Source organism: Pieris brassicae, chromosome 8 (assembly GCF_905147105.1).
Source record: "Pieris brassicae chromosome 8, ilPieBrab1.1, whole genome shotgun sequence".
In the NCBI taxonomy this organism is placed as follows: Eukaryota; Metazoa; Arthropoda; class Insecta; order Lepidoptera; family Pieridae; genus Pieris; species Pieris brassicae.
Genome location: NC_059672.1, coordinates 1,568,909 through 1,590,794, shown reverse-complemented (window position 1 = coordinate 1,590,794; position 21,886 = coordinate 1,568,909). Strand labels below are relative to the sequence as shown.

Sequence of the window (21,886 nt, the reverse complement as noted above, 5' to 3'; positions counted from 1 at the left end):
ATTAATCTATAAAATATGTAAACACAATAAAGTTTCATTATTTTTATTATTACTATGTAGGTTAAGAAAATTGTATAGTTTCTGTGTTTGTTGTTTAGGTTCTAATTAACAATACATATCACTATATTTTAATTGTATTTAGGTAGCCAACAGCTTTTATAAAAGTACAAAACTAAATGTATAATAATTAACAAAGAACTATCATATAAAATATGATACTTATAAATTAATGTCCAGCTCGAAGCCTAATAAATAATTTGAAGTCATAACTTAAGTTTAAGTGAAAGTTCTTATCGAAATTGATATCGCGAGGGCAAAGTTCGCGTCCGTCATCAAATTTATGTATCCTCTATTATCTTTGGAGTTGTGATAGGTTAGTGGTAAAACGAGTCGCTAAGGTCTCGTGACCTATGCTGTGCACCCTTTTCTACACTTGCTTAGATAAGGATTGTTATGTAACCGGCCTTCGTCCATAAACCAACAACGTCTTTCACGTTAAAGAAAAAACCATAAAATAGATTCACGTCATTAGGGTACAAGAGAAATTATCTAATAGTCTGTGCAAAGGACCGGCGTAGAAGTTATCTGTTATATAATTTTTATTTGTTACGCGATTGTTCACAAATTATATACTTTATATTTTTTATCAACATAATGACACAGTGTTGACAACAAAAAAAACAATAGACGGTTTTCGCACAGACTACATATAGTTTCATTTTATATCCAAGTTAGAAAATACAGTACTAGGCCAATATACAATGTCGCTACTGTGAACTCACTCTGCGAACATATAAAGATATAGATAGTGTTGGTGGCATTCAGTAAGTGCAACGTCTTTGTTAAGGATATGTCCCACAAACTGGTTCTTGATAAATAAAACTAAAATAAGAAACTCGAAGAAAAATATATACAGCTCCGTTTTTAATAGTTATATATATACTTATTGTTTCTTCGATATTTCCACCGAGTTATACCTTCCGTCGTGCCTACACTAAATGTATATTTCTCGATGTTTCATGTACAAATAGAACACTTATACGAATAGCGGAAATCGGAAGTAGGCGGTGAAGGGCGGAAAGTATGGTTTGACATGAAATTGTTAGTTCACTGCATTTTTTGTATCCCATAAGGAACTAATTACAACTCATTACAATTAGTCATATACTTATTTTTAAAAGGCCTTTTTACTTTCCGAGTAGCTTGATCCCTCGGCGTTGCGTATATCTTCTACCGCAGTTATAATGGAGAGTGATTCAGAGGAGTTGTTCGGATTACTACCTACTAAGTTTTCTCATGGGTCGTCGTGGCAGAATACGAATTTACATCCGTATCACTCCAACGTCCGTCGCTCCACAGCTGAGCGCTTCTTAGGCAGTTTTTGCCGCACACCACCACTACGTGGAACCAGCTGCCCAATTTACAAGCAATTTAAAATACAGTTTTCTTAATCTAACCTACATAGTAATCAATAGAAAACTAACACAAATTTAAACAGTTTGGTCCCTGTGTCAGTGTACCTTTAAAGCTGGCATTTCCTTGCTGTATAACGATACTTATTCGTTGAGCGAGAAAAGCACCAGCTCTGAGGTCACCGGTACTACCTTCTAGGCGGAAACTTAAATCATTAGCGCCTGTAAACTTGAACCCCACGAGTCTCTACTCCAAAGGAAACAAACTCAAAGATGGCGGAAAGACTTATATTTGTGTATAAATGCGAATTTACATTCTACACGCAAATTGCCGTCCAGGTTCGATTCTCGTGGCTATTTATTTTACAGCTTATCGCATAATGCTTTTATGTATTACAAAGATAAAATTTAAGAAATGTTTATTTCTTTACCACATTGTAGGTCAATCTTGTTTTAAATTAGAATGTTTTAGACAAAAACTTAAATTATTTTTAATGTCGAAATCGCAGAAATTGGACCACGCGTTAGGGTTGTCAATGTTGACGTGTTTTTAGGCTCTCCGTTCCTGTATTGCTCACCCAAAACAATACTGTATATATAATAAACAAAAAATGACGTACGATATTATTATAACTAGTTACCTTTTTTATATAATTATTAGTATTTTCTACTTTTCCACCGTTCAGCTGTCATGTTTGTATATATTATGTATCTGTGAAACCATTATAGAATAGAACCACTATACCAGTGGCGCTTCAACCTTGTTCTCAGATGCCTGTTTCTGATCATTGGTCAATCTAAAACTATATATTTAAGATCTTCTTTTGTGTTTATTAAAGTGTCTGTTTCCTAATAAATATATTTAAAACGTTATATAGTCTAAAATATGGCGATTTTTTTTTTGTTTCTGGCAACCTTAAACACATGTGGCGCCCATACCGAATTCTACCAGTGCCCAGATGTGATTACATTTATATTCCATTCTAGAATTTAGTTCGCTTACACGTAAACAGAATTTAAAACAGTGACGCAAGCCTATATACAAGCCTATATTTTTTTATAATGACAATATTTTTGTCCTTATCACTGTTTACATGTTGATCTTAATTGTTTAGCTTTGTTCCATTAGTTTTGTCACTGCACTTTTTGTGCTCTCATATCTCATTAAATTTTATTCTAACAGTGGTTGCCTGGAAGAGATCACCCGAAAGCGATAAGGCCAGTTGCCCTCATTTTTATTTAATTAACGAAGTGTTATCTTCCAGGTCTTCCAGGCAACCCTAGTAACGAAAAAATGAAATCCACAAATACTATGGGTAAAGTGCTAAAATAATAGCATGCAAAAGTTACGATTGAGCAGCATATATGGTTAAGAAATGTTTTTGCAGACGAGTTTTAGCCAATCGTATGGAGTCGGGCAGCCGCTTCCACAACTTAATGGTAGAGATCCAAAACGAATTGCCAAAGAAGGAGCTGGGAGATGGAATTTCCAGAAATCACCTATTAGAGGAGCATAATATATAGTTATAAGGATCTGAGAATTTGAATTAATTTTAACTTAAACTGAACTTTAATTATAACTGTTTTATATTGACAATGAGCACACTGAAAAAGCAGTTTTCTCTTTTCTAATTATGTCTTAAATAACGTCTGCTTTTAATTACGTCTTGTAATTTAGAACGGCTGTGTAATTTTAATTTTATTATAGTCTGTGGTGAGATTGCCACCACGCCGAAGTCGTTGACCGCGAACGTATTTCGTAATATCAAAAGCGAAATTATGTGAGCTTATTATCGCATAAAGGAACAAAAACTTCATTGCGAGCAAAACTGAGCATGTCGAAAATGTGTAAATAGAGTGTTGGATATATGTTTTATTAGTCATTTGGCTATTTTATATTTGATAAAGCTATATTATGGTACAACTTATCTTATGATTAGTCATGCATTTGTTATTTAACTTCATGAAAACAAAACTGTAACATTTTCTTAGGGTCCTTCAAGAAAAGGGCATACCAATTCTTAAAAGGCTGTCAGAGCACTTTTGAGCCCTCTGGCATTGAGAGTTAACGTAGGTGGCGGTATCACTTAACATCAGGTGCGCCTCCTGAACGTTTCTCCTGTTCTGTAAAAAAAACTCAAATCCTGCTGCGATGATACATAGTATACAAATAATTTGTTGGCATTTGAATGTATTAAAAAGATTTCACAATTTCATTCTTGTTACCAAACTGTCAAAAATTCACGGAAAAGTAACTTTCAACTGTCCTAACAAAAATTTCCCTCCATTTTGCTTGTCAAGCTGTCACAATGACAATGCTTTGTTGAAATTGCAACAACCATCTTTCAACCTTTTCTCTGGTCTAGATTCGAACAAGGATGTTTTTTGTTAACAAAATCTTGGCCAAGAGACAAAATACGATGTCGTAAGAAACAAAGGCATACATTATATTAATTTGTATGTGCATAAGCGTGGATTAGATTTGCCTTTTGTGTTTTTCTAAATTTTTTGCAATGTTTTCAAATAACTGTACCGTTTCTGGGTTAAGAGAAATTACTCATATGTACAATGCGATAAAATTGTTTTTCTTTTAAAACATTAACCCATTGGCCAGCTTTTTTTGTCGATCGTGGAATTCGGAGTAGGTCATGTAAATTTTTGCGTTACAATAGCGAAATCGAGCAATGTGTTTGTATATAATTCGTGTTTAGACTTACTAAAATTACTGCAGAATCGGAATGTTATCTGTGATTCCAGTTGAGTTACTTGAAATAATGTTATCTTTATCAGGTTATGTACCAACCGTTTTTTTTAATAAAAATAACGGATCAACAAGCAAGCAATGGGTTTGTTTATAATTAGTAACAATTAGCTGATTAGAAATTTAACCTAAAACCTTCCGGTTCATCCTTGAGTCAACAAACTAATGAACAGGTGCTAGTAATGAATAGTTAACGAATTATTTTGTGTCAACCCTATTCTGAGTCCTTTGTGAACACGCGTGTCCTTCACGAACTGGCTCGCCCACTGGGTGAGGCTTTCTTTGCTTGAGCAACGAGATTCCAATGATAAATCGAGTGTAGTATTATATTATATTCGTCGTAAAGATTATATAATTTTTTTTTTAATTTATGAAGATTTTAATTTTACTAAATATTTTTTGTATAGTATCGGATATATTGCTGTGTCAATAAGAATATAACCAATACACAAAAATCTTATTTAAATTCAAACTATATTTTTTTTTAAAGAACAATGGGCAACACACGATGTTAGTGATAGGCCCCATGGACACCTTCAATACCATAGGGCTCGCGGGATTGCGTTGCCGGCCTTTTAAGAATTGGTCTCTTTTCTTGAAGGACGAAAGTCGAATTGGTTCGGAAATACTTCAGTGGGCAGCTGGTTTCACATAGTTGGTGTGCGCGAAGAAAACTGCCTTAAAACGGTTCAACTAATAAAGCCAATTCAAACCCAGCATCACAGAGCTAATCAATAATATCTTCTTATTGATTTGTAAACACATAATATATTTATAATAATTTCTAAAACTTTGAGCAGTGTTGGCCTAGTGGCTTCAGCGCTCGATTCTCATGCCTGAGGTGGTAGGTTCGATCCCCGGCTGTGCACCAATGGATTTTCTTTCTATGAGCGCATTTAACATTAGCTTGAACTGTGAAGGGAAACATCATGAGGAAACCGGCTTGCCTTAGACCCAAAAAGTCGACGGCGTGCGTGAGGCACAGAAGGCTGATCTGAGAAAGAGAAAACTGAAGCCAGAAATCTGAGGCCAAGACTTAATAAAAGGTTGTAGCGCCATTGATTTTTTTTTCTAACTATTATTACTAAGTAGGATAATAATATTATATATACAGTATTTACAATATAATTATCCTACTTAGTTATTTAACTGAGTCTTGGAATCTCAAATCATGGAATAGTTTTAATAAATGTTCGTTCATTTTAAATAGCAAATTTTCGATTTGACTGAAACATCTAATACAGAATACGTGTTAAAAAATTGCAATTGTTCTATATAATATCTTACAATTAATAACAAACAACTACGAGTCGTTTCCTTGAAATAAAACAAAGGAATCCGGTTGGAGCGGTAGGTCACTTGGAAGACTTGTTTCTAACTTCACACCGAAACCTGTTAGCTGATACAAACATTTACCTTCACTTTCTTAACTAGATGACCTGTTGAACTTGTGCGTAGCGCCATCTATTGAAGATTGTCCGAAGTGTCAATTACGTTTACTTACTACAAACAAAGTAATAGACAGTTGCTTCCTAATCCCATATGAGGTTATAAACATCACAACAACAACAACAACTAAAATCATTAATACCATTTAAGTTTAAGGTTTAAGGTACCATAATACCAATTAAGTGTTACCATTGCTTTTAAATTTAATAAAAATTATTCAATTTTATTAAAAACAATTGCAAACAAACTGAGGCAATCTGCATCAAAGGGTTATAGCAAAACTATATTATTATTATAACCTACTTACCAATTTAAAGAGCGTACCAATTCTTCAAAGGCCGGCCACTCACTCGGATCGACATTCGCGAGTCCTCTGGCATTGAGACTGTCCAAGGCCACACTTAACATCAGATTAGCCTCCTGCCTGTTGTATGTGGAACCAGCTGCCCACTGAAGTATTTTCAAACCAATCAATAGAATTAAGAAAAGATCGTACCAATTCATAAAACGACGGCAACACACTCGCGAGCACTCTGGTTTTTATTAAGCGTATCTATTTAGTTCGTAGTAGGCCAAGTATACTTGCTTTATTTAAAACTTTCGTAGTCAAATTATTGATTTTATTATTACCTTTGGTTGTCCTAACTAGCCGAAATAATAATTACATCGCCTCGAATCAAACTCAAAAACTCCTTTCTATGTTTCTAAATCCGTATTTCTAAATAGGTATGAACACCTATTAAACAATAATAAAACCTTTATATTCTCTGAGCTTTTGTAACTTTCATGTTATTCTTTAAAAAATAGTAGTATTCTTACGTAGCAAAATAATAAATTTGGTTAAAATTGGTTGCTAATGACAACCACTTTGTACAGGTTGTCTGTCGACTAGGCCTCCCCCGATTGTATCACCATCTCAATCCTAGGCAGACCTCCATCCATTTGGTAGATCATCCTTCTTTTAATTGTGTATGAATTATGTACCTTACAAAATTCTACATATTTTTCATTCCTTAATGTACCCAACATTATGTGTATTAGCGATGATGAGCTACAATAAATTAGAAACAAGATGGGGCAGTTGTCCAACTATCTCATTAAAGTCTTGCGTTTTGGTGAGCAACTCTAGTATTCTTCAAAAACTCGGTTCTTTGTACCTAAGGGATGTGTACAACGATGAAGGCCAATTGTTTACGATACCAAGGACCAGTCTGCACAGATCCCCGTAAACAACGCTTAGTGAATGCTGCCTTGAATCTTTATATGTTCGCATAATATGATGTATATGTAGTATTTGTTATAGTTATGTTTCAAATATGTTAAAAGTAGTCCAAGGGCGTATACAGCTATGTTCATAATCATTCTATTGAATGTATTGTAATCGTACAGATGACTCTGTCACGACTTAACAAAAGGACATCATTACACTTAAAGATTTCTTAACATAGCGACATAAGAATAATTGTGTACTTCGGCAAATGATTTATCTATTGGCCCATGGCCAAAGATACGAACACTTGTGTATAATTTTGATATTAAATGAACGCTACAACCTTTTTAGGTCCAGGTCGCAAAATTCTGTATCAGTTTTTATCAATTAGGCAATTAGGTGATCAGCCTCCAGTGACACACGCTGTCGAGTTATTGGGTCTAAGTCAAGCCGGTTTTTTCACCATGTTTTTCCTTCGTCGTACGTGTTAAACACCTAGATAGAAAGAAAGTCCATTGGTGCACAGACGGCAATCGAACATAGAACATCAGTGATGCGAGTCGTACGCTGAACCCACTAGGCCACCACTGTTGCAATTGTCAACGTCTTTTATATTTGTTTATAAACGTCAATATAGTTGATTCTTAATTTATTACTACCAGTTTTCAAAACATAGACGTAGACTCTCTGCCACTCTTTTCAACCGCCAAGTTTTGGTTTGCAAGAAATTTGCAACCGCTTTGCTCCAATTAACATTGGAACAAAATCTCAGATAACGAACTTTTTAACAAAACATCATTACCATTACAGATCACTACAATACAACTGGCAACGTATATATCACATACAAAACAATACACACACATAGATAAACATAAAATATTTACAAAAATACTATTTCTTTTATAGGAACTAATACGAAGCAGACCTTTTGTCAGTTCACTCAACGGACAATTAAAAACGTCTGTTAATTTATGCAGGTCATTAATTATTTTCATACATTCAGTCAGTCAGATAAACATGTGTTTCTGCATTAAAATTGCAAAAAAAAAATGCAAAAAAACGTGTGTCTGCATTAAAATTAATTTATTTATTTAAACTTCGTTACACTACAAAATAAAAAAAATTTAACATAATAAAATCAAAAGGAGGGCAACTGGCGGCCTTATCGCTTACGAGCGATCTCTTTCAGGCAACCACTGCGAGTAAAGAAAAAATAAAAATGTATTAAATTACATATGAAAGGCAAGTAGTGCAAAAGTATATGTTATACACATTTATTAAGACAAAACTAAACAGGAGCAAAAAAGAAACAAACTAAACTAAAAAGATGATACATTAAACATAGAAAGTAAAAAGACACATAAATCACGATAATTTAAGATAAGTCTCACGTCAGTCAGTCAGTAGTTAGTAAGAAAGTTAGGTTCTAAATCTACATGTTTTATTAATATTAAAAAGCAAAAACGGTTTTTTAAATTTATTTTATTTATTTACGACGATACCAATTAAATTCTTGAAGACGCAATAACGCTCTTTAACGTTTTAAATTCGTTTTAATTTTTTATCTATTATTGAATAATAATAGTTATTAAAAATTATAGTAATCTATATAGGTTGAGAAGATTGTAAATACTGTATTTTATTGTGTTGGAACCAAATTATATGCATTAAATTAAATTAAGTTTAGATTTGCATTATTATTATTACGCCGTCAACCGAACTTTCTTTTTTAGACAAATTATCGTAATAAACGTTTAGTTAAAGGATAGATTTCTGGTTACATAACTAATCTTGATGCGTTTAAAGGAATTGGCCAGTTTAGTTGAAAAGATACACAGGTGACCCCAGAGCTGGTGCTTTTTTGGCTCAATGAATAAATATCGCAATACTGACGAAATGCTGCTAGCGTTAAAGGCATTCTGCCACAGGGACCAAACATTTTAAATTTATTTTATTAACTTTTATAATATCGTTTTAATTAGAGTACTTATCTTTTTCTCGTAATTAACGTAATTAACGCAATTACTCCAAAAGAACGGCCATTTTTTTTATGAATAAGGGTCTAGAAATAATAATAGTTTGGACATCAAAGACGCAATATAAGGATAAGAAACTTATTGAGATTTTTGTTGTTATTAAAAGCTTTATTCATATTAAAATGTAGTATGAGTTCCCGTTACACCTTCCTGTATATAAATATTCATACACTGTCAGTCCAATTGTGTCGTTCATGTTCGTTCTGAGAACAGTTGAATGGTTTCAAAGTTTAAAAATATTCAGTGTTTACGATTGGTGTTTTTAAATAAGCTTAACAGGAATTATATTATCATATAACCTGTGGTTATTTGAGTATGATGCTTTATAGAACACAGGGCAAACGAGCAGCAGACTCACCTGATGTGGCTCCCGTGGACACCTCAATGCCAGACCGCTCGCGAGTCTGTCTTTTGACAATTGCTACGCTACCTTAAATTAGTTCGCAATTACTTTAGTGGGTAGCTTGGTGACATGAAAAAATGTGTGCGTGTACACACGTAAGAAGTGAAACTTTTTTACGACCTTATTTTTCGAAAAATTATCTACAATTATTTCATTTTACCTTTTATTTACTACTAAGATTATTACAGAATTTCATTAATTGTAATAAAATTATTACTATGATCGTTATCGTTATATATATTTTTGGTATTAATGGCTTCGAATCAGCAGAAGAAAAAGATGGCGCGTAACGGAAAAATGTGACGCCTAACCTAAAAATTTGACGGTATAAAAATTCCAACGCCGATAAAGAAGTTTCAATTCAAAAATATTGCATAATGACAAGTTATTTCCCTTTGAAAGCTCTGGTTTATTGAGGTTATAGGCCGTATTATAAGCGAGTGAAATCGTGAAGCATAGCTAGTAAGAGATGAATATGTGCACCATGTCTCATTTACTTTGGATACGTGATTGATGTTTAAGTTTCTTGTTGCTAAATATTCAGTGCGTAACGTATGCAAACAATAATATTTGCATTTTTGCCGTTTAAAGTAAGACAATGTTCTAAGTAACAAACTAGGACAGAAAGTTTCTATTTATTTATTTATTACCTTAATACCTATTTGACAGTAACTTAATACTAATACAATAGAAACCTTTTAATATAAAAATAAAAAGACAGCATAAAACCTCAACCTTTTTATTAATTTAATTATAAATAATGCAATTCTTGTTAATTCAACCTGTGTTCAACTAAATATATTCGTATCACATGCAAAAGTATTCGTATACATATTCGTATTCGACATACTCGTGAACAGGTGCTACATGTGGTGACTGGTCGAACTCGAATTCGTGTATGCGGTGATGTTAGTTATTTCAACTACGTATTTTCGTGTTGTTCCCACGAGAATGTAAGTGCGTGCTCCTATTTCATCATGCCTCCTGATAGAGGACAAATCTTTGTTTTTAATTTATTTCATTATTATTAATTACTTAAGATGTCATGTAGAACATGGTGTAATGGTAGCCTTACAAATGTTGTGTAAAACAAAAACTTGGCGATTAAATGGATTGGCGAAGAGTTTATTGCCAGTTCTTCTCTTTCAATCTACGCCCTTGATTCGAGAGCTGGCAGTAAATGTAAAATTAGAAGCAGTTCATATACATTTCTGTTTTTGACGTTCATAAGTGTACATTGTGTTACATATATGAATAAATGATTTTGAATTTGAATTCAGGATTCAATCATTTATTTAGCTTGCTGTGTCACACTTTTAATAGAAGGAAGGTGTTACTCTTCACGACCTGGGATGGTCAGGATAAACTCGACTAAATTAACCAGTATCAGGGCGGTCTGAAAGCTCGAATGGCTAAGATTGAGAATTGTATACATGTATGTTTAGCACGATTCAGGATATGACGTCATAGTGGTAATTTGTAGTCTAAGATTGTAGGTGTCGCAAGACTTGTTACGAGGCTCTGGACATCGAATAGAAATATTAATTTAAATATCTACCTATGATACCATAGACTATAAACATGATTTAAAAGTAAACTCGAACTTCCCGTTTTTTATCAGGAATTCCAACCGTAATTATCGTACATATGGGATAAGTTCAAACGATAATTATGAATTGTGGCGATTTTTGTATGGATATGGATAAAACACATTGATTGAGGCTGTGTAACAACTGACTAATGGTTTAAAATATGAGCTTACAACATACATAGAATAACTGGTATTGGGGTTACGACGCTAACAAAATCTAACTTGACTTATCTAAGGGTTCACAAATCTAAATGACACTTAAGTCATTAGACATCGGAAACGACAATTTTTAAATACAATTTATGTTGTGAAAACTATAATTTATTATAACCTCCTCAATTAATGGATTAGTACAAAAATAATTGTTCTATTTCGTTCGTAGGTCCTGTTTCGTTTAGCCAGAGAGTAACTTTCAAAAGCAAATAGCTTTTCTTTATGCGCTATTTTTCATTCAATTTCCGATTCGAACTAATTTGCTTAGTCCTTCAAGAAAAGTTCGTACCACTTCTTAAAACAGCGGATATCACTTTATATTAGATGAGAGATTTTAAATTACAAATAAAATACAAATTATTATAGGATATATTAATATCCTAACACATTTTTTATACATTTTCTTTGCACAAAGACAAAATTTAACATTACGATATGGGCTAACTTAAGACTAATATGTAATATACATCTAAACTAATTTACTGAAAAGGATTTTAACATAAGAAACTGTTTAACAGCGCTTACAGTCTCAATGAATGGGTAGACACTCTGTTCTTGTGTTCACTTTTACCACTTAGACTTAAAAAGTAAAACCTATCTAGTGGTATCAATCCTGAAAACTGAGAGAAGAAATACTGCGCCAAGTAAAGCTAATACGTTGTCAATTTTAACAACGAAAAAGTTGAACGCAAAGATTTTTTTGGAAATACCGTTCCTATAAAGTAGGGATAAATTGGTTTGAGAACGGTAAATAAAATCTTAAGTTTCCACAATCAAAGTCCTGTTTTTGTAATACACCAGCGGGTTATAATATGTTATATTGTACGGCTATTAACATACCTAGTCTAGCCATAAGTTCTGTTAGAAATGAACATTATTTTTTAAATAAAGTATTGTATTATTAATTCTGTGCTTTTCACCTGCGTATTGCGACAGAAGGTGTTTTGATTGAGCCACTCTCTTTAATTGTAAAGATCGATAAGGGCATGTCCTGTATATCGATGATAAGCATCGAGCTTCAGTTCTTGTTTTATAATATGCGACGAAGTCCTAGAGGGAATCTTTTCTCGCGATAAGATTGCTTCTGAATTCTGGCTTTAATAGCATTAAAAGCTTCACCGCATCTACAAGGCTCGTGACGTGAATACCTCGAATTTTATCTTTAGTTCTTGGGTATAAATGAAAGTCACAGGGTGCCAGGTCAGGACTGTATGGCGAATGACTCATTATCTCGACACCTGCCATAGTCAAATATTCACCAGTCCATGCGAAGGTGTTTCTGGTCGTCGGTTAAAGAACGGGGAATCCATCTGGTACAAAGCATCCTGACGCCTAAATGTTCGTTCGCTTTTTTGAACTTGACTCATACCAATGCCTAGGCTTGCCCGTATCTGCTGATAGGTCACTCTCTTATCTTCCTTTATCATGCGTCGCACAGCACTGATGCTATCTTCAGTAGTCGCGTTAAGTTCATTTTCCCGTGTAACAAGAGTTTTAGATTTGCCGCCAATTCACAAAAACAAATGACAAAAGAATGCAGTATACTAAATTAGGTTACCAAAGAGTTCTAATATTGAAATTCAAAAAAGTTTTCATTAGCAATGTTTCTAACTGGACATTTTCAGTGTTACCCACGTATTAGTATAGATTAGAATAAAATATCAATTATTAAACTCAGTAATTAACTAAAAATTGTTAATTAAAAAGTTTATCTGATTTTTTAAATATAAACACTGAGTCAAAAGTGTTATTAACAATATATATAATTTATTTTTTCTAAGGGAAGCCCTTAATCGTAATCATATCTAGTCGTAATGCTATTCAAGATAACTCCTCCCATGAACACTTCATCGACATCTTGACATTTAACAACGGGAAATCACTGGTTGACATGTAACACGTATTAGCGATACATACAAGTAGGCAACACACCCGCTGCACACAGCCCCTGACGTTGAGCATTTTTTTTTTTGAAGAAGGAATCTCGCTGTTGGCCTTAAGGGCCTTTACAGCTCAGCTCGGGCTGTTTTGGCGAGCGTAGCTCGGCCAGAATGGCGTTTTGTCCCGCGGCTAGCGCAAGGGCGTCTCCTGTGAGACTCGAACCTCGGCTTGGGCCGTCGCGGGGCGGTCAATCGCCTGAAGGGCAGGACAGAAGCTCACTGGAGTGAGTGAAATGCGAAGTAAAGGTCCTCGCCTTCCCCGGTGAAGGCGGTTTTTTACCCTAGTCTGTGAATTTCTATTTTTATTATTGGCCGCGCGGGCGGCATTTAATTTATCGTTTGCTACAGTAATTGGATCGTCCGGATCTGTTAGTGTGTGTCGGGGCCTCCTACGAGCCCTTTTTGTCGGGAAGGGGTAATAGTTGATGCTATTACGCACCAGCGGATTGGGATGGTGTTTAGCCTTGTCAAAGTGGCGTGTGGACGCCAACTTCATCCATTGGGCTATGGTAGGGAGCTCCAGGTCGTGGTGGAGATCGACGTTTCTCACATAGAAGGGCGCACCGGTCGCGATTCTCATGAATCGCGACTGGAGCACCTGTAGCCGGTGAATATAGGAGGGGGCACGACGTTGAGCATGAGCAGCGGTTTACACTTTATTCAGTGACTGCTGCTGGTTTGCCTCCTTTCATATAAAAATAAATATACAATTTCTAGTTTTTTTCTTTTAAATAATAAGCATTAATTGGACTTTGTTTAAAGTTAAATTTCATTTTGTTTAATTTCTCTTTTTGCCTAGTAATGTACTAACTTATGATTTCTGTTTCATATATATTGTTTATCTATGTAATCTATTTTGGCTTTGTTTGTGGTCTAAGTGTTTTGTTTTCTAGTATATATGTTAGCTATTAGATTACTAATAAATAAATAAAATCTTATCAAAAGTCCTTGCCTTGATTAAATAGAAAGTCTTTTAATGCAAACGCCATAGTTACGTTTACAAAAAAAATAGAACGACTTATTCATTACATACTCTTTTCCAGAGCAAGCACCATGCTGCAGCAGATCCTTCGTGACATGTGGGTTGACCCGGAGATCCTCGCCGAGCTGGACGAGACACAAAAACAGACTCTCTTTTGCAAAATGAGAGAGGAACAGGTATTATTCGATATAACTTTTCAGAGACTATTATTCCAGCTGAAATAAGTATTTCCGAACCAATTCGAATTAGGATCCTTCAAAAATGCCTTCTGGCAATGTGAGAGTCCATGGGCGGCGGTATTGCTTAATATCAGGTGAGCGTTCTGCCTGTATCCTTCGTATTACATAAAAAGACTTGTATCCATGGCCATGTAATAAATTTCAAAAATACTTGCCGGTTCATTAACTCTTCAGTAATCAGCCCTATTAAGCTGCAAATTTAACAGTTTATTTTACTTCCCAAACTTGAACTTGAATATGATTATATACAATTTTCTTTTGTATCTTGCTACAGGTTCAATAAATACACTTTTTACAATTCGTTACTGTATCAAATACCATAAAAATCCATATCCTAAACGATTTAACGCATTGGTCACGATTCATTGTTCTAAAAATACCAAATCCGTGTTATTCAAGGTTGGTCTTAGACAATTTGCCCTTCTCTTCGAAGCTATTACGGCTGAGCTTAATAATGCCAATCATTTCGCAACTATCGGTAAATAGAATTATTACATAATATAAAACAACATTAGTTGTTTAAACTTAATCTAAAAGAAATTCGATTTATTTTATAACTACGATCTGTCAAGTGTCAACATCTGAGTGTCAAGTTTCGCGGCAAATATAAAATAATGGGAATTTCATTGTGTCACGTTGTTTGAATATCTATTGTCTATTGCACAGATTAAACCACATATCACACATCGAATTAGATCATATTGATCTGTGGAAAAATAAAAACAATTGTGTGTTTTTTTATTTGCATTTCTTGCAAACAGTTAAATTATATTGTTTTAGGTACGTCAAAACATATAATCTAAGGTTCAAAAACTAGTGGAATGCAAATAAGACTTCGTTATCTGGCCAGATCTTAGTCCATAGTCGAGACTATGTAAGACAAGTCTTAGGTATATTTTTTTAGGCAAATTTCCTGGAACACAATATTTACCGAAATTCTAATTAAAACGCTCGCAGTTTTTATTAAAAACTATGTAATAATTAAATTCGTTAATGCGACAAATGTTATGCTTTCCCGATTTAATTAAATTAAGTACGCACATACCTCGAACTAAAGACCAAATTTCTATTGCATAAATATTGTTTTTAAATAAATACTAAAACACTGCTTCAGCTGCCCACTGAAGTATTTCTGAACCAATTCGACTTAGGGTCCTACAAAAATAGAGTGTACCAATTCAACGGAGTCGCGAGCCATCTGGTATTGTTATTGAGCGTGTCCATGCGCGGCGGTATCACTAAACATCAGGTGAGCCTCCTGCCCGTTTACCCTGTTCTATAAAAAAAAATAACTTGAGAACTCAAATGATCATATTCATTAAGACTTTTGTAATGCAATGTAATGCTTGCGTTTAGGCCAAATAAAATTACTTTTTTTATAAGTAATTTCTTCAAGAGCATGGTGTAGTTCCATACAAATATTTTTTTAATCAAAAAACTTGAAAAGATTGGTGATTGAAAAGAATAGTTAGTGGAGAGTTTATTGCCAGTTCGTCTCATCTCATCATCATCATACTTGATCTAGGACAGCCTTTAATCATGTAGTTCTCTCATTATTCCAAGCGCTTATGTGACCTTGGGATCTCAATATCAGGACCACTGTGAGTATCGCTATTAGAAGATACACAAGACTTTATAGACGTATATAGATGTACACTTTGTTCTCTAAATAAAAAAAAATTGTCTTTGGTACAGACTAACTCACCCATTTCAAAAACTCTAAAACGTAACACGCAAATTCGAATACTTAACGTAATGGCAATGGGATGAGTATATTTTGGTATGGAAAACTTTAGCAGCGCGTGGGCATCTTTGGAATTGAACTTCTTCTTCTTATCCGGTACACTCTTGACAGTGCGGTCGTGATCCCTATGTAGTAGTGGTATTAAAAGGGGCAGATGTGATGCGCTTTACCTTCATCCTGCTACACTCATTGAGTGAACCTTCTACGGCAGACTTGATCTGGTCAGTCCAACGCGTAGGTGACCTAGTCTAACCATTCATGCCATTTCTACTCATCTATTAAATAATATTCTTCAGGTCCGTCGCTGGCAGTTATGGGATGATGAAGTGTGTAAGGAAGACACCGAGCGAAAATTCACTTCCAATGGGAAAAAACAAGTGCAATTTCTTAAGGGCGAGGATGGCGAACCCTGGGTACGTAAAGGACAAGATATTGTTTATATCGTGGGTCTCCTTAAACGCAAATTTTAACAGCTGTTTTCTGTGAAGTTTACTTGTGCTGTAGACAGTATTGTCTTGTCATATTTTGCGGAGGTAACGGTCCTATACGATCCTATACGATAAGGCCAGAAGCCTTATGTTTAATTTATTATAAATGTTGTGCTAAATATAATATACATATAATAATGATTTCACCGGAAATCGCTCCAGGACTTAATTAATATACATGTTCATTGACCATTAAGCCAGATAATATATAATTAGTGATCTAAATCAGGTGTGGGTGATGGGCGAGCATCCCGATGACCAATCTATCGAGTGCATCTTAGCTGAAGAGGCTAGACAAAGAGCACTCGCCCAGGCAAGAGAAGAAGCACACCAGCTGCGCAAATCGGTTGAGAAGGAGCTCACACATCTTATTGACTATAAACCTTTGGATAGCTTAGAACAGGTATGAATATGTATCTGTAAAGTGTAAAATAGTTTTAATTTAAATAGATAATCCAATGTAACAACATTTAGATTTAGAAATAAAGATACAAGATTATTAGCGCCTGTGAAAAAATAATAGCAAATGTATGCTATGCCTGTCCACGTTTTCCGCAGGCGTTTTTACTTGTTATGAAATCAGGATAGTACTTTGCTAATGTAACCTATTATTGGTATAATTCTGTCTGTTCCATTTACTTTTTTAAATACTATATTATTGTACATTTTCTTTTCCTAACTAATCAAATCAAACATCCAGACATACGTGTTACGTTTAATCAACATAAACCTATCTTTAAAATCCAAAGGCCTGTAAAATATAGTGACAGTTAATTAAAAACAATCTTATTAAAACTAACTTGTGGGAACACATTGTCTTTATAGAAATTCGACCTATCTCCAAAGACCGTAGACAGTTTGGAAGATACGTTAGACCTATACTGCACAGTGGATGAGCTAAGGGAGAGAATGGAGGCGCTGGAAGCTGAAGATAAAAAAGGAATTGAGAAGACATACTGCGAAGATATCAAGCTGGACCTAAAGCAGAATACGCTGCATTTTAACTTCATTGAAGGAAAAAAGGATATCCAAGTGAGAGACTATATGTATTCTAGTAGTATTAGGTTTGTATGTGAGTAAGGAATCACCTCCTATAAGATTCACGTAAAACCAATAAATAAAATCTTAGAACCTAATCTCTTCTGTGTCATTCCATCACAGCTCAAACAGATTTAGACAGTATGAGATGAAAAGGGAGGTCACAGTGGAGACATACTGGGAGTGGCTTTGTCATACGCAAATTGTGCCTCCAGGTCTCGCCTCTGTATCCTTATACTGGTCTTCTACTTGCTTAGAAGAAGTATCCCAGCGATTGTATCCTTTTCAGGACTCGAACGTGTGTCGTGGCGACGGAGTAAGCCTTCGTGTTGCTGCATGGGAGCGTCGTGTAGCGGCGGCTAGAGCGGGCGATATATTGCGGGGCTTAAAAGCGCGGCGCGCGCGCACTTTACGAGACGCACAGTTGCAGGCGAAGGGCGAGGATGCTGTCTGGAGGGAACAGGGTAGGTTGAAGGATAAAAAGAATGTACTATAATATTATTTTAAGTCTAAATCTAGGCATTAGACGTTTATATGCTGTTGCAGAGAGGAAAGCGAAGGAAGCAGAAGCTGCCATGAGAGAAATAGCAAGAGCAGCTCGTGAAGCTCATCGTCGAAGCAACGAACCCGAAACCGTCTGTCCTACACAAGGTATTGTTTTGTTTATCGAATAAATAAATATATTTTCTACAGAAATTGTTCAATTGTTTAATTAAAAAAACGTGGTAAGTCCACGCATAAATAGCGCTGTTACCATGGTTACAGTAATGACTTAAACCATAGTAACAGCGCTAAAAAAACATTTACAAGAAAAGTCAAATTCATAGTTTTTTTTAAATTAGTTAATTTTGTTTTATCTACATTTCGTTGCCCGAAAATACAACTAAAACAATTATATAAAAAGGATCGCAACAGGGCTTATCGCTTTCGAGCGATCTCTTTTAGGGAAGCACTACACAATTATAATATTCAAGATATCAAATATGACTAACATAATTTTTAACACTATCATTTGATGCTGTGTTGGCCTAGTGGGTTCGATCCAGCTATGCACCAAGGTACTTTCTATACGCGCATTTGACACTCGCTTGCAAATAAAACATGGTGAGGAATGCCTACTACTCATAAAAGCCAGCGTGTTATTACGAAACAGACAGACATTGCAGACCTTACCATGAAGCGTCATTCAACAATCCAGACGTCGAATCCATTATCGTTATATAACTCTAAACATTTGTGCATTAAAATACAGCTTACAATGACATTTATCATAAGCACTATAAAATAATAACTTCTTGATAATATCATGTTTCAGTAAACAAACCACCAAATAAGGAGGCTGTTGTGGAATGGTTCAGGAAGCAAGAAATGGCTGGCGGCATTTTCAACGACAACAAAACCGCTGAATGGTTTCACGGTAATAAATAACCACATGAACTTGTTATTAACACTAAAATATCCCTTTGTGTCTTAAAGCTATTTTTTTTCTATGTAATAGGAGACAGGAGGCTCATCAGATGTTGAGTGATACCACCGCCCATGGATACTCACATTGCCATCGCAAGTGCGTTGCAAGCCTTTTAAGAATTGCTCTTTTCTTGACCCTAAGTCAAATTGGTTCGGAAATTCAGTGGGAAGCTGGTTCCACGTAGTGGTGGTGTTAGGCAAAAACTGTCTTAGAAAACGCTCAGTTGCGTTTTTTTTTAAAGAAGTAAGATTAGGGAAGCAAGTATTATGGATTCAACGGACAACCCTATCGATAAGCAACGATCTCTTCTAGCCATCCCTAGTGAGGCAAAAAAAAACAAAAAATTACTATAAAATTAGATGTAACAATGAAAAATTATACAATTGCTAGACTAAAATATAATATACAGACGAGAACTAAAATATTAGGTACTTAAGTTTTGATTAATCTCAATTCAAAATGCAATATAACTTTTATTACTATTATATATATATATATAACCGTTTTATTTGTTGTTATCTCTTTTCTTCAAAGCGTAACCATAATTTTTCAGAAAGAGACGAAGTGAGTGAAAATAACTGTATGAATACACTCATTTGTATCAGTATTCCTATAAAAGGTCTCTACGTTGTCTTGTTTTAATAATAAATTTTAAACCTGCCATAATAACTTAATCTAAAGGACTACTCACGAAACAAATATGGGTATGGTCGAATTTCGTTCTATGGTAGTCTTTGTCTCCCAATTTTTTTTTCTTATATCACTATGATCTGATGTATGGTTGCTTTTTTACTCTATTTATTCCAACTCTACTTCGAAACCAAAGACACAGGTTGCAATCTGAAAGCCATAACCTCTAAATCTTTTATATATTATTATTTATCTCCGGATTTTTATCTGTACAGATAAAGCTAAAGAACATTTTTTTCACGTAAAAGTTTACAACATTATTTTTTTTTTAATATTTCAGGATTAATCAGCCGACCGGAAGCCGAGCAGGCTCTATGCAATAAATCAGAAGGGACCTTCCTGGTTCGATTGTCAGAGCGTGTGTGGGGCTACGCGATATCATACCGAGCGGAGTCGCGGTGCAAACACTACCTTGTCGATACAAGCGATGGTTACCGTTTATTAGGCGCAGGGCAGATCTCTCATAATACCTTAGGTATATCTCATGAAAATTCTAGAACATACTAATGACGCAAATAACTTTGAAATATTTTAAAAATCATTTCAAATTAGTTATTAGTGAATGCACAAAGCGAGAATTGGCCTAGTAGCTTCGTGCTTCTCTGATCTTGGGGATGCATTTACCGTCTATGTGCGCATTTACATTTGCTCGAACGGTGAAGGAAAACATCGTGAGGAAACCGGCTTACCTTCGAGTCAAAGAGTCGACGGCGTGTGTAACTGATGGCTGATCACTTACTTGCCTATTGGATTGATTGATCATGAAACAGAAAACTGAGACCTATACCTAAAATAGGATGTAGTGGTTTTAAACTCGTACACATTGTTATATTTAATTTTCAAGTAATAAGGGTTTCAAAATTTGAAATAAACATCCATAATTTCAAGAACACAAAATGGTTCCCTAGACAATATGGCGTCGCACAAGTCAAATGACATACCAGAAAATAAACACAAATAATTTACTTTTTAGGTGTCAATTGTTATTATTAAAATACACAAATATTATTCAAAAACAGTCTCCAACGAAAATAAACTCCAAGACAGTTAGTACTCTATTTCACCTACGCAGAACACAAATATATAGTTGATAGATTCAAAAAAGTTTTATCATCAGTCAGTCATCAGAAGCCGGACTTTGAGAGTTGCCATCTTGTTTTACAGAAATAGTGAATATGTTTTACGAAGACATTGTTTTGGTTACAAATTTTATTCGATTTCATAAGTAATTTGAACCAAATTGCATAAATGTGATTCTTCTAAACAGACTAGATTTTTTTTAACTGTCCACTAAAGTACATTACATATAAAAATTGCTGTCTTTTACATTTAATCTCCTCGATTGTTCCAAGCATACACAAAATATAAAACAGCATATTTATGTACATTCTTAATCAAATACTAACTCTAATATTAATTTTCAGCTGATCTCATAAATTACCATCAGGAGGTCCCAATAACAGAAAGTGGAGGCGAGTTGCTGGTGAGCGCGTGCGTTCCCGCTCAAACGCGTGTCATATAAGCGCCGCCATTTTGGAGTCAGACATTCGAAATATTGTTACTATTATCTGTTAAGACCATTTACTCAGTCATTGTATATTATTTTAGTTATAACATTAGCTCATTATAATATTAAATAATAGGAGAAACTAATTGTTTTCTTCTATTAGTAAGGACATCAAAATTAGACTTTGCTATGTGCTTTTTCAGGTGCTTCTAGAAGTATAAACTTGTACGGCCATTATGAACTGTGGACTACAGATAAAACAATTCGTTACCACGGTTACCATATTTAAAATAGAAATATCATAAATATGGTAACTACTAACTAATTACTATCTCTAGTCCACATTTTAGAACAAGGCCAAATTTAAGCGGCCTCATTTATAATATAACGAATAAAATTTGAGGCCGAAATACTTAGTTCGTTAAATGCATTTTTAGGTTAAGTTTATGAACATTGTAATTAGACTCGCTTAATGGGTTGTTGTGATAATTTGAAAGGTTCATAACCATTGGTTACTTCAGTATTATTTTTACAAAAAGCTCCCGAATTTTGGGGTAATTGAGCCAAAGTAAATTGTATCAGAAAAACTCTTAATATGCCATTTATTGTAGTTTTTCTTTCCTTATTTTGTAATGTATTGTAACTGCCAATTAGAATAAATTATAAATATTTATCGTGTTTTTGTTTAAGCTTAGGAATAAAATTGCAAATG

At 34.5% G+C, this 21,886-nt stretch overlaps 1 protein-coding gene across 1 annotated transcript in view; it reads left to right on the top strand.

Annotated features, from left to right (window-relative positions):
- Nucleotides 1-21,862, top strand: part of LOC123712801 (SH2 domain-containing protein 4B-like) — a 32,548-nt gene extending 10,686 nt beyond the window's left edge. The window contains exons 2-10 of the mRNA XM_045666074.1: nt 14,062-14,176; nt 16,280-16,396; nt 16,701-16,874; nt 17,297-17,503; nt 17,799-17,973; nt 18,056-18,160; nt 18,825-18,926; nt 19,948-20,142; nt 21,092-21,862. Coding sequence (XP_045522030.1) covers nt 14,072-14,176; nt 16,280-16,396; nt 16,701-16,874; nt 17,297-17,503; nt 17,799-17,973; nt 18,056-18,160; nt 18,825-18,926; nt 19,948-20,142; nt 21,092-21,189 — 1,278 coding nt within the window. The 5' untranslated portion in view covers nt 14,062-14,071 and the 3' untranslated portion in view covers nt 21,190-21,862. The remainder of the gene's footprint in view (nt 1-14,061; nt 14,177-16,279; nt 16,397-16,700; nt 16,875-17,296; nt 17,504-17,798; nt 17,974-18,055; nt 18,161-18,824; nt 18,927-19,947; nt 20,143-21,091) is intronic.
- The last annotated feature ends 24 nt before the right edge of the window (nt 21,863-21,886 follow it).